Source organism: Camarhynchus parvulus, chromosome 2, assembly GCF_901933205.1.
Source record: "Camarhynchus parvulus chromosome 2, STF_HiC, whole genome shotgun sequence".
NCBI classification, from domain to species: Eukaryota; Metazoa; Chordata; class Aves; order Passeriformes; family Thraupidae; genus Camarhynchus; species Camarhynchus parvulus.
In genome coordinates, this window is record NC_044572.1 from 86,895,320 (window position 1) to 86,908,886 (window position 13,567).

Here is a 13,567-nt window from a genome sequence, read left to right on the forward strand (position 1 = left end):
TTCCCTGGTAATGATCTATTTTAACTTCTCCTACATTTTTCTCATCTAGAACAGAATGAGCCAAAGAGATGGAAAGAGTACTGCAGTTTGCTAGAACCAAAAAGAAAAGCTGTACTACTTTTCTTTCTGTTCATTGAAAACAATCATCTTAAATGAAGAACAAAGTGTTTTACTGTGTGGCTGCAAGGAATCCAGCTTTTCCATTACGCTGCAACATATATTAACCAAAACTTTGACACCCCCCTCCCCAGCATTTCCCAGAATTATAACTACATATTTTGATATTATACAATATTGTAAAACAAATAAAAATCATGCTCTACCAGCTCTGTGATACAGTGAAATCAAGTTGGCTTATTTTCTTCTGAAGAGTAATAAAATGTAGTTTAGATTCATTGTAACACCACTATCGACTCTGTTTCATGCCCGTTTTACAAAATAGAAAGTTATCTACTTCTTCTTTGGTTAATTATGTTAGTATATGTCATAAGTGAAGACAGAGGGGGGAAAGCTGGGTTCACTTAAGAAAATAATACATGTAAAAAATGCTTTGAACTACCCTGTAACAACCTGAAAAAAAAGCCAATGTTATTATCTTATCAACTAGAACTCTTGGGCTTTGAAACAACTAAACATTACAATCATTCCTTCTAGAAAAGATGAGTTTGAAGAATTTCATACTGTAGCACTCTTAACTGTTACATCTTTCAAATACTTTCTAAGAAAGGCATACTCATAAAATTTCTTAAAATAGAATTTCAGGGCTTTAAAAAGGCTTTTATACACCAGCAAGTGTATCACATTTTTATTGAACAGTACACATTTTACAGTGATGTTTAGGTCAGTTAAACACTGTTAATTACAATTTTATTCTGTCTTTAAGGCAAAAAAATAAAGTAGAATATTGCCAGTTACTAAAGTGCAAAAGCTGTCGTTCTCCATGGTAATTTGCTTGATAATAAAATTCACAGATGTGCTGACAGTATTAATATAAAAAAAATCTTATCGTTATAGCTCCTATTTTCAGTCAATGAGGAAAATTAGAGATCTGTTATTTCAATAGACTGAAATATAAACCATTCATGTATATTCTTTCATCAGTGTATGCACTTAATTCCCATTATTTTTATTGGCAGTAACACATGACTATTTGAAGGCACAATAAACTCCATAAAGTGCAATTAGCTGCTCAGTTTTGCTAGCATCTTTCTACTCCAATATTTTAAGGTGCCTCCTCGACACTCAGAATTTCTCCCACTGTGCAGTGACAAACTAATGCCCAACTTGCCAGAGTAATGCTGATTGTTAGCTAAAATGGAAAGAGAGAAATTAGTCTTTTCCAGAAACGTATTCTCAGCTGGATTCTGTTTGGCTACACGTTTGTGTAGGTCAGGAACAAGTGTGATGTAATCTGTGCTCCCACGTATTTGATGGAGGAGGACACGGAGATTTCCCTTGATTCTCACTCCAGTAATAGGGTTTCTGGAAATAAAGGCACTTGCTCCTGCCCACCTTTCAGTTACTGGGAACCAAACCTCTAATAACTTCATTCAAGACATGTGAAATTCTTTCTCTCCATGAAGTCTGATTTAGAGTTAGGTACACTGATTTTCTCAAAGTGGGTTCTGTGATAGCAAGGCTTTGTTAGACTCTGAACAGTAAACAAAATAGGGAATGCCTGTTAACAACTGCATAGCCTAAGAAAATAATTCTGAAAAAATGCAGTTTCTCTAAATTAAAATCTCACACCCTCTGAGGAAGAAAAGTACAGCCAGTGAGAGAGCACGCACAAGCCCTTCCTCTCCCTCTACTCTCACTTAACTCCTTCATCAGAGATCCGGGAAACACCTGGAGCTCCCCAGCTGCCATGCAAGCCAACTAATTTTGCAGGCATGCCAGGCAAAGATCCTAAGCCTTCAGGCAGCTTTGGGCTTGTGTAAAGCCTCACTCTGCCATCCTTGCTGCCCACAGTGGATGGGTAGCAGGATTGCACAGCCGGGTCGGTCAGACAGCGAGGTCTGCCCATCCACAACTGGGGCTACAGAGACGCCCAACATGCAGGGGTTAAAGAACAGCCCTGAAAGGGTGTCTCAGCACAGAGAATTCAGCAAAAGGTGTTAAAGTAGTTGCAGTCACACTAAATCATGCTGACAAATTTTTCTTGGACAGAGAAGACAGAGAATATTAAGCTACATTGCAATAAAATAGCCATAAACAAATTTTCTGCTAATGAAAAGTTCTAGAGGGAGAGGAACACGTGTGCCTGGAGGGGAAGAGAGAACAGACTCGTTATGTTTTAAAAGTGTCACAGATAAAGTAGTCACCATAATCTAACAGTGTAACAGCAAAACGCTCTTAAAAACCACTGTGTGCTCCAGCTTCGCGGGATCCGGCTCACTCGGCTTCAGGCACTTACCAGAGCCCCCATTCCAGCAGCACGGCTGCCTTAGGCTCTCTCTTTTGGAGAGAGGCGCCTCCAGCCAGCAAAGCGCGCCCTGGGCAGAGGCGTGCGTCACAAGCTGCGCTCCCAGCGGGAAAAGCGCGGATAGCAGCGGAGCTGGCAGGGAAAGCACCGCGGGTACGGCTCCTTGCAGAGCAGAGGCAGCCGCCGGACTGCGCTGTCACCGTCACCTGCAGCGCTGGGCCTGCACAGTCACCGAAGCAAGGGCATGGCAGAAATGGAAAAAACAGAGAAACTCAGCACAGGGACTGTGAGGGCAGGGGGAGGAGAGATGGAGGGAACAAAGCTCAGCTTGGAAAGATGCAGACGGCTGTGGCTGAGCAAAGGCGGTTTGGGTGGATGGCCTTCCATGTGCATGAAGCAGTGGTTCAGGTGGATGGCCTTCCATGTGGATGAAGGAGAGGAGCAGGAGGAGACCTGGAGGTGGCTGTCAGTCACTAAGAGCTACGGATCTGAAATAGCATCGGCCACCGACACAGGCAGCCACGGTTCTGAGCTTCAGAACAACCAGGCTCAAGCAAGTTCCACTGCTCCCCACCACATGGGTCACTGCTCACATGCTGCATTCAGCTGCAGGTCCTACATTTGCAACCAAGTACAGACAGGCTGGAGGTGTGGTGACAAAAGCAGCAGGGATTAACGTGGGATTTGTGAGGAAAGAGTCAATTTATTAAATTAAATTTGTCTCCCATGAAATTATTTAAGTGGAAGATATAACACTGACCCATGTTTGTGAAGGGATAAAAGAAAAAGATTAAAAATTTAACACCAACAAACAAATAATGGATTTAGACTGCAGGTAAGAAGAAAGAAAACATAATAAATATTGGAACAACTTCCTACAGATTTATGTGCTCAGCCTTATCCTGCTGGTTTGTATGTGCTCCCATCATTGTGCCATCTTAGGAGCAGTAAGCTCTAGAATAGACTCCCCAAGGAAAAGACTCCCATTATCTCACTGTCAAGAATTTTAAAAAATGCCACAGGTTGCAAGACCATCATGAGACTAAAAACCAGCAGGACTGCTAGAGAAGAGGCCCCAGATCACCTCACGGGCTAGGACTTTGGTAGCTAGGGTCATTATACAAAGAATAGAATGACTCCATTCTTACACACTGGCTGTACCAAAGCAGGCTTGTAAATAAATGGCAATGACATTCCCATTAGAGCACACTCATCAATTACTTTTGGATAGAAAAATGATCAATGGACTTGCACAATCACTTCAGTGTGGAAATGGTTTTCACTTTCATTGGAAGGAAGGCAAATGACAGTGAGAACTCCAAAAAAGATGCACAGCAAAATGTAGAATTTAAAGGCAAATTTCACCCTGGCACTAACTTTGGCAAGAGTTGTAAATCTCAGTATGAAATGGGTGCCTTGACAGTCATTTTTTCTGGGAAAACTTCCTCCTGACTCCCTGAAGTATGAAAGGTCTTACTGACAGGCGTTATTGACAGGTGAACATACTAATGGATAAGCACTTGTCTGAACAAGTGCTAGCAGGGAAAAAAAAGAAGAACAGGCTCAGAATGGTCAGAAAGGAAGAGAGATGGTAAGGAAATAATCTCTAGAAATAATTAGTTCTGAAGCACTTGATAATTTAAAAGTTGTGGGAGAAGGTTGTCTGTGCAAGTCTACTACAGAAATTTGAGATGCAAGGTGCTCCATGTAGAATTGAAATGAATTAATGATAGATTTTCAAGGAAATAGTACAGAAGTAAGAGAGGAAAGCAGCAGTGTATGTGTCAGTGAGCAAGTCTGGAATCCCTAAGAAGAGACTAGCTTGTGTTTGGGATTGGAAACAGAAAACAGCAAATAGAAAATTAGTCTAAGTATCAAAATGTACATTTGAGAAACCAGTTTCAGACAAAAAGAATCAACAAGTCAGACTTAATTCTATGGAGAGTGCTCAGACAGTTGGAGATGACAGCAACCCTAATGTACACACAGAAAGGAGACTGTGGTTACAGATCCACTCATATGGTTTCTAAAAAAGGGTGAAAAATCTGAAGATAGGTTCCCTTGTTTTGCTCTGGCTGCTGAAAATGTGGTCACGTGTATTACTAGTGGTTAAGACACTATGGGCTGAGTAAATGTGGGACCCCAGGGAAATGATGAACACCATTCAGACACATGCAAACTCAGCATTAGTAATGACTTCTGTCAATTCAAACCTGTTCCAGTGTTCAGTGGCAATGGCACTGTTATGAAAATAAATCATTTTCATCCCTGAGTAGTAAAGGGCTTTCTGTAACACTTTACATATTTTTTTCATTTATTTTCCCCTCAGCAGTGAATAAAAAGGATTTTGATAATTCCCAGGAAACTCAAGCATCATAAAATATTTGCCTGCTAGTGCAAGTATTTAATTGAGTTAAATAATGTCTGGTCCTTATTTTAATTAATACTAATTTCCACTGAAGACTTTATCCCTTTAATCCCACAGATGGAAGGAGGAAGAGAGATCCAAAATGGGAAGGTTTTTGTCCAAGATGCTTAATGTTAAGACATATTCCTTTACCTTTGCAGCACTAACAATCCCTTCAGGCTGTGGGACTTCATGCTGTGGAGAGACACTAGTCAGTAAATTTCCACATCTGTCTGTTCCTTTCTCCATCCTGGAGCATTCACCTTATGATTGCACATAGGGAGTCACTGTCTACTCTCTGCCTGCCCAAAAATAAATTAGGAAGCCCCCCAGGGCTGCATCTAAAAGGTTGGGCTTCATTGCCCACAGCAGGCACAGAACTTGTCCCTAAAGTCACAAGTAAGCATGCACAGCATTCAGTAGTTAGGTGGGAGCATGCAGGTGTCCCCGCCTAGAAATCTGACACCAACACAGAAGGGAAGGAAAGGATATTGTTTACTAACCTTCTGCCTGAATGACCATAATTTTTTGCTTCAGATCAATTGAGGGGTTCACAAGACACAACCTTGGCTCCTGCTTCTGAGTCATGCAGACTCCATTCTGGTTTACAACCATCCAGTTGCGATCATACAGCAAACCTTGGTTTCCTACTGGCCATTCTGTAACCTGGGAAAGCATTAGGAGGGGGTACAAGGGTTTAAAAAATGTTTGCTGCATTAATAGATTCTTGCTGAAAAGAGAAGAGAGGGAAAAGAATCCATTCATCAAAGATAAAGATATCACTGCACAAAGCTGACAAAAAAAAAATCAAATTACTGAAAGTTGTTACATATTATCATACAGTTTAACAGAGCTATAAGAATAAACTATCTCTGAAACACTCTGAAAACTGTCTTCAGTTTTATGGTTATCCATTTTTAGGACCTATTCCTCCAGAAATTTTCATTTAACTTAAAAAGCACAGAAATTTTATGGGAATTTTATGAATTAAGGCAAAACCAAACAAACAGAAAGCAAGAAAACTGTGAAATTCAAAATTCTGAAAAAACTTGTTTTTCATAATATGGGACCACTTTATCAATTAATCCATTTGAGAAAATTTCTGCCACTGAAGCTTCTGGTTTTGCTGGGAGAATAATAGTTTCTTTAAATTCCCTTACAACAAAACACATTGTCTTCATTGCTATCTGTTCTTCCATTATGTCTATAACAGCCTTTACATTGAATAGCCCATACAAGAATATTGTCCTTGCTTTCACATACATTTTTCTGGTGAAAAGAACATCTGTTTCTGATGCTACACAGATGGTAATCTTGAAATCCAAAAAGAGAGCAATTTTAGTAATGCCCTTGGGTGACATTAATATCTGCTTTCTTCTCCAGAATGTTAAAATATTAATACCATTCTTGTAATATAAAGCTGGCCACCAACATATTCTTCAGCTCACGTATGCTTTCTAGTCACAGTTGAATAGGGAGAAAAGTTTACAGCTGAACTTTGTTGAATTCTTATAGAAAAGCTGAGCACATCTCACATGAATTAGCCGACAAAAGATTTCAGCAAAACCCTATTGAGTAAAAGATATGTCAAGCACAGCCTGATGCTATGAAGAACAGCATGTCTGGAAGCACTAGCTAGATTAATTAAAATCACATTTTTGTTTATCATGTGATCAACCCAAAACTTGACAGAACCTAAAATATCTCATTCTTTTAAACTTTTCCTGTTTTTATAAAAGCCTGCAGCAGCAGTTTGACACTGACTGCCTGACTATAGAAAGCTAAGGGCAGGCATGGTAGAACTGAAAACTTAAAGCATCAAAGCTGAAATAAAAACAATTTCACCACAGTGCAACCAACTATACTGAATACAGAAAATAGAAAAATAAAAATTAGGAGAAGAAATATGTTCTATCAACCCCCTGGATTTATAATATTATTTGGCATTTTTTTATGCAACTGTGGATGAAAATTCTGTGATAAATAGAAATTTTAGGTCTGACAGTGTCATCTGAAATCACATTATCCAGGAACCTCAAGCTGTTAGCACCTCAGCTATGTGAACTTTTGCCCTGTCTTTTTTAGGAGAGGAATCAGCCCAAAGACTGCAATATCAGCTGAAGAATACACTTTTGTTCTTAGTGGAAATTATTCTTTGGAGAGACCAGCATTTTTGGTTATCCTGTATAATTAGACTACAAAATGCATTTGAACAGCTGGTGATCATCTGAGAGCTGCAAGAATTTCCTGCTAACAAATCTTCCTTCCAAAAAAGAAGATCATTAATTGGTAATACATCCTCCCATGAATCCAAAAGATCTCTACAGGATTTGATAGATATAGAGAGCAGAATAAACTAAAAAAACAGAAAAATAGAAGAAGACCACAAAGTTTCTCAGTTCCCTATTGCAACATTCAGTTGTTTTGGTTCCACTTCAGGACTGCAATCTTATTCAGGAAACAGCTTAAGTGTTTTCTTACCCTTCACTGAAGGCAAGAGGCTTTATGAGCAAAATAAATCTTCTCTTTAATCAGAGCTTCAGGAAGTTCTTGCATGCTGACAGGCATTAAAGGGTAAGCCCAGCTAACTAGCTAGCAGATATTTGGAAATAATCAACACCTTCCACTCAATGCACCTCTGACAGGTCTGAAAATATGGCAACTAACACCATGCTTCACTCAAACCACAAATGTGATGCAGCCCATGATTACAGGTCCTCAACCCATTTTCCCCTCTTCCTGTGGGTATTTGCCATTGTGGCGAGAGTCACACACTGTGCCCTGCAGTGAGTCCCTGCCCTGTCATGGATGTTCTCTGAGCACTGTCAGGTGCCCAACTCCCTCTCCACTTTTCAGCTCATTGTATTGCACTGTATTGCTAGGACCCTGGTAAAGGAAGTTGCAACAACAAAATAACTGTGGCCTGCCTTGGATGGAGAGTCCCAGATGGCTGTGAACAGCCAGAGCTGGTTTGCTGCTAATACTGACACTGGAGATGAGCAAGGAAGAACACATCCATTTCTCCTCTCAGCACTTAGGCCTGTGCAGAGCATATCCTGCCCTTATTTCAAAGGGGCTGAAGGATTGTTAAACAAAGTAAAACAGAGCAGGTTAGCATATGTGGCAGTGAGCAATAGTGCATTATATAGCCTGTAATGTGATTCCCTGAAGTTGCCTGGCATCTCTGGCTACTGGGACAAATCAGAAGTGGGAGGACAGAAGGAAAGCAGGGAGTGCATGGTTTTACTGACAGATACCAGCACACACCTTCATTCCAAGCATGGCAGGTGATTATGCATCCCAGGATCATTCAATGTATGGTCTCCTCTACCTGTCATGAGGATCATTGCATAATACAGCCAGTACTTGGTATTGTCCCATCTGCTTTACTCCATCTTTTCCTATTGCAAAATGAAAATATCCACTGCAAAAACGTGTGGTGTTGTTTGGTTTTTTCTTTATTTCAGATTTTTCTGTAAAATATTTTGTGCTGCATTTCTCCCATAGTTCACACTAATGTCATCATGAAGGCCAATACAGTTTTTGAAGACATTAAAGGAATCACTGAAAAGGCTTTAAATTATCGAAGTTTAAAAATCTTAGTGGTCTTACATATAATTTATCCACTGATCACTAGGAATTTGCATTGTATTTTAAATTAAAAGCTAGTTTGTCTTCTCTGTTGAGATGCAATTTTTATACTCTGAAATCTACTGTAAGAATAATAAAGTTCTTAATTAGTTATTAGGTCAAATTCCTAACCTCTTTCACTGGGCACATTGCATTATATTATGCAAAAGTCATCAACATGAGAGATATTCCTGTTTAAAAATGCATGTTTAAAACACATTTTTATGTTGGAAAAAATAAAGTGGTCTGGGATAGAGGTTACTCCTCTGCTTTTCTTCATTTAATAAAATAATTGTAGGAAAAACCCCCACATTTGAGAAGCTGAGCTAGAAAACTCTGCCCTCTGCTTCCTGCACCATGTGTACAAAATCCATGGGACAACAGTGGCCAGGAACACTCCATACAATTCTGCAGAAACCACCTGACCTGCAGCGAGCTGACAATCTTCATGCCAAGTTTCATCCTCCCAGCTGCCGAAGCACTCTGCACTCTCATTTTCTCTGGAGGTCAAGAACCTCTCATACTAAACCACTTAGAATAGAACAGAGAAATCAGAGTTTAGGAGAGGAGGAGATTATGTGACTCTAAAGAGGAGATCAAACAGCTGTGAGTTCGCACTCACATCCTCCTCAAGTTTGCCCTCCTGCCACTAATCATCTATCCTACAACCAGCAACTCTGTGGGCAGATTTCAGTGGCAGATGGGCTGAGTCCTGCTCACAGTTATCTGGAATTTTCCACTGCACACATTATTTTAGGAAAACTCAAGTGATCATGTAGTTACAATAAACACTAGTTACAGCACATGCTGAAGGTCTGACCTCCCATACCAGTGGGAGGCCTCCACTTGAACCTACAAATCCATGAGCTTCTGATCTCAAGTATCAAAGTATTGGAAGGTGAATGAATTTACTACAGCTCAGCATTTGAACCACTTCTACCTTTTCATATCAGCTGAGTTACCCTATAGCTGATAAACATGGAGATCAAATTTTTAATTGGGAAAATACTATTCTACATTTCCAGCAACTACAAAGCATCTAAAGCTATTTTAGATGATTTTCAATTCTTGGATTCCAATCAAAGACTAAAGCTACATGATTACTTTAGAACGACTTCAGAAGTTTATGCATTTCCTGAAGTAAGGAGATAATACAATGTTAAATGTGAAGTCTATGAAAAAAAACCCACTAAACAAATTGAAAAAGAATAGTTTTGGCTATGATTCAGTCTTTTCACGATAAAGCCTAGAGATTCTGGTATAATCAATATTTTAGAAAGCAAAATGATTTCCAGGATTTGATTCCATTTAATTGTGGTAAGGTTTCTTCTCTAGCATGTCTTGCTTCACACTCCAGTGCATGTGACATACATTGTTTTCCTGTTTCAAGGTGATACAGGCTGAAGCTGCAGTAATGATATATAAAAACATATATACAGATACATATTGGAGGTTAGTGCACTCTGCAGGGTCTGGGTCCTGGCAGCCACAGCTTTCTATTCTACTCTTTCTCATTGGGAAGAGACTAAGCCACTTGGTGACTTAGAATGGGATAATTGAACTTTAAAGTTCATTTTACAAATGATGGTCTGTAAGACATTATTTTTATCTCTTCTATAGGCAGACAGTGAGATTGGCAGATCTTTCACAGGCTGGTTATAAAAGTATGACAGGTCTAGAAGTGCCAGTCAGACTTTTAGGAAGAAAAAACAAGGAGAACATCTGGTGGACAGGAAAAGTCACAAAAGCAAACATATTTTTTGCAGGGATTTACTTCAATATAAAAACCCCATCAAAATCAAAATACTCTTTTGACTTCAACTCCTGGCCTGCTCTCCCAATGCAGTGAAAGCCCTTTCCCAGTGGATAACAACAATTTCCCAGTTGTTAGGTCAATTTCTACTGTCCTTTTGCATGCACTCAAGTACCTTCTATAAACCACATAGAAACCATGTGGAAATGCACAAAAATTACTGTTTAAGTAGAGGAGAAGAAGAGCTAAATGCTCTTTATAGTAAAATTCCAGTCCCTTCCAATACCATACACTAAATCCAGTATTTATTTAATTTTCTGTTACTCTTTGGCAATACAGGCTCTGACAGTGCTTAGATTACAGACCTTTATTGTGGCTGAGGCTTTGTCATAAAACAATCAAAACAGACTTCAAAAATTACTCTAGACATGCAAAATTAAACCTCATAATATAGTTGCAGTTTTTATATCTGTTTTTACATTATTCAGATCAGCTAGTGTTAGCTGCATAATCTAAGTTGCCTTAGATTCCTCTTGCAGTCAATGAAAAGAAACAGAAATATCTAGGAAAATTTATTTCTCCTATTGCAGACGCCTATTTTATGCTGAACTGAATAAGCAGGTATCCATCTCTCACTGTTTACAGAACAGTGATGAGCTGTAGAAGTGGATGAGATGTAGAAGTGGATGGAGAAGGTGAGTCCTGTTTTCACTCTGGGCCCATTAACCCGTGCTTGGCACAAGCAATATGCATGAGGCATGGGGATTTCCCCCCTCCATATAGTACTGCAGTCCTGTCTGCTGGGGAGTACCGGGTTTGTGTCAATTTATCACCTAAAGCTGTTTCCTCTCACAGAGCTTGAAGAGGAGAAATCTGGCTCAGCTTGTGGGGAAACATAAGCTTTCTTTCATGCTGAGGTATGTCTTACCTGCTCCTGGGCACAATCACTTCAAAGCCTTCCTAGTGATGAATGTTGTGGCATGTATCTCACAACACCAGCCTGCATGTCAAAAACAGAACTTAACCCCAAAGGTGCATGAGTACTGCCAACGTATTTCAGCAGCTTCCATACTGGGCTTCTCTAATACAGCTGTGAAAACTGCAACACTTCAACAAAGGTTAAAAAATTTTCACATGAAATGGGCAATTAATTTGATTTTCTAAACAGTTTGATCTAGTGGGAGGTTAATAAGGGGTGGAAATTGTTTGTTCAGGTCTCATTTGATGCTCAGGATTGTGTCTCTGAATTAAAGACATCACAAGCCAACCCAAATTTAAAAATACAGTTGTTTGGTTGATCATTTAATAGTGTTTAATTGCCCAACCTCTCTGCACTGAGAAAGAAAAAAAAAAAACGAAACATGATCAAATCAGCTGAGAAGCCCTATTTGAAATTCAGGAGATTCGTCACTGGATTTGACCCCAATTTTCTCTCAGATGTGAGACACTGACCTACACCAGTAAGTTTTTGTAGGGAAAGTTATACCATTATTGACATTCATTAAATCACTTCCCAGTATGGTACTAAGCAGAGTGACATTCTAGGTCATGTGTGGGCCACACACCTATTTCATCATGCATTATTAAAAAAAAAAAAAAGCCACAGCTAAGGTGATGATATTATTAACTTGGTAAAAAAGCAATTAAAATCTTCAAAGAGTGAAGTTTCAAATAGCACAGCAACACTTAAATGTCATATTTCTGTTGCAAATGTATTTTTAATGATAACATTTCTTTGTAATGTAAATCAGCCGCCTCTCAATTATAACATGGTAATCAAGTTACTTCTCAATTGCTGCCTACCCTTCAATGCCTACGAGTCCAGCACATGTCATTCTGTAAAAGCATACTAATTATTTGATTATATTTTAGTCAAGTTTTGCAAATCCAACTATTTTCTTCAAGACAGCACATTATGTGCAGATTTGCCTTTTGTGGGGGAGGGGAGAGCAGAAGACACATTTACCCCTCCCCTGTAACTTCAGTCGAATTCAAAATCCTTCAAGGTAGCCTAACATGTGGGACTTGATCCCAGAACCTGGAAAAAAGGAGACACCGGTACCCACAATCTGCTTCCTAGTATGTCATACACACAGGTCTGATGAAAAACACAAGGCTGAGCTGCACAAGTACTTCTGAATTGTTCAAAGCACATACCTCAAATGCAGAGCAGGATTTGATTGGGTAGAGGTAAATTTTGGCAACAGTGATGGGCTTGCCACCTTTTCTACACGTTGGCACTGCAGTCTCAGAAACAGCTGCCCTCATGCTTTCTGCCTCAGGCTCTGGTGGCTGCCAGCTGCCAGTTGTCTCTGCCCCAGATGGAATATTCCTGAGTTCTCTGTCAGAGATTTGCAATATTGGAGACAATTTATCCTCCTTGTTAAAAGAAAAGTGGTCATCTGGAACAGACTCTGTCATCAGCTTTGTAACAGACTGGAAAGGAATCTCAGCATCCGAGTTGGAGAGTCTGGTGGCTATGATGAAATTCAAAAAAGTCTGTGCATCTTCAAAAGAAGACATGTAGCCAAAGGATATTCTCACAGAACCAGTGGGATGTCCATCAACTAGGTCTATGTTATCTCCACAGACATGGCCAGCCTAGTTTGAAATAGGAAGAAAATCAGAGAGCTGTCATGATACTTTGCTTTATTTCTCTCTAATTTTACCTAGTTATTAATGAGTCTCTTAATTCTAACCTGAAAAACTGTTGTAAAAAATAGAAGGTTAACTCATCAATACAAAGAGAAAATTAAGAAAATACCCTCAATCATCTTATGATTTACTTAGACTATGAAGATAATTTCGAGCTGCTTGTCCTATTCTATTCTAGGGGAAGACATACTTCCCAAAAACATATCAAGAATCACTTAAAGGTTTTATGTCTCATGACAGTCAGCTCAGATAATCTCCAGAGATATTCCAGTCTCACCTGCATAGTTCACTGGGATTCAAACTGTGATGTGTGTTCAGATAAGAAAACAAACTATGAGAAGGCTGATTTTTTGGGGGGAAGTTTTCTCGATATTCACTAGTCAGAAAAGCACCATTTTATATCACCAGTGGCTTTATCATGGCTTGCGTTTAATAGTCCAAACAGCAGAGAACTAACTCATTTGGGATAGCAGCAAAGCAGAGACTTGAATCTAGAGCTCAAACATCCTAAGTGACATAGGAATATCCAAAAAATCTGTCTTGCTGATCCAGTCAACACATTGCTTTCAGGATAAAGGGAACTAGTCTTTCCTTCAACACTTCCTCCTTTGATGAGCACAAGTTTGCACTTGAAAAAATTTTGTTGAAAAATTTTTTGAATGCCCTATAGTGACCTCCATGTAGATATCCATCTGAT

The 13,567-nt window shown here is 39.4% G+C and overlaps 1 protein-coding gene across 1 annotated transcript in view; it reads right to left on the reverse strand.

Annotated features, from left to right (window-relative positions):
* MOCOS (molybdenum cofactor sulfurase) overlaps nucleotides 1–13,567 on the reverse strand; it is a 206,378-nt gene that overhangs the window by 19,303 nt on the left and 173,508 nt on the right. Inside the window, exons 8-9 of the mRNA XM_030971831.1 lie at nucleotides 12,373–12,816; nucleotides 5,336–5,498 (exon numbers count right to left, since the gene is read on the reverse strand). Of these exons, the coding sequence (XP_030827691.1) occupies nucleotides 5,336–5,498; nucleotides 12,373–12,816 (607 nt within the window). The remainder of the gene's footprint in view (nucleotides 1–5,335; nucleotides 5,499–12,372; nucleotides 12,817–13,567) is intronic.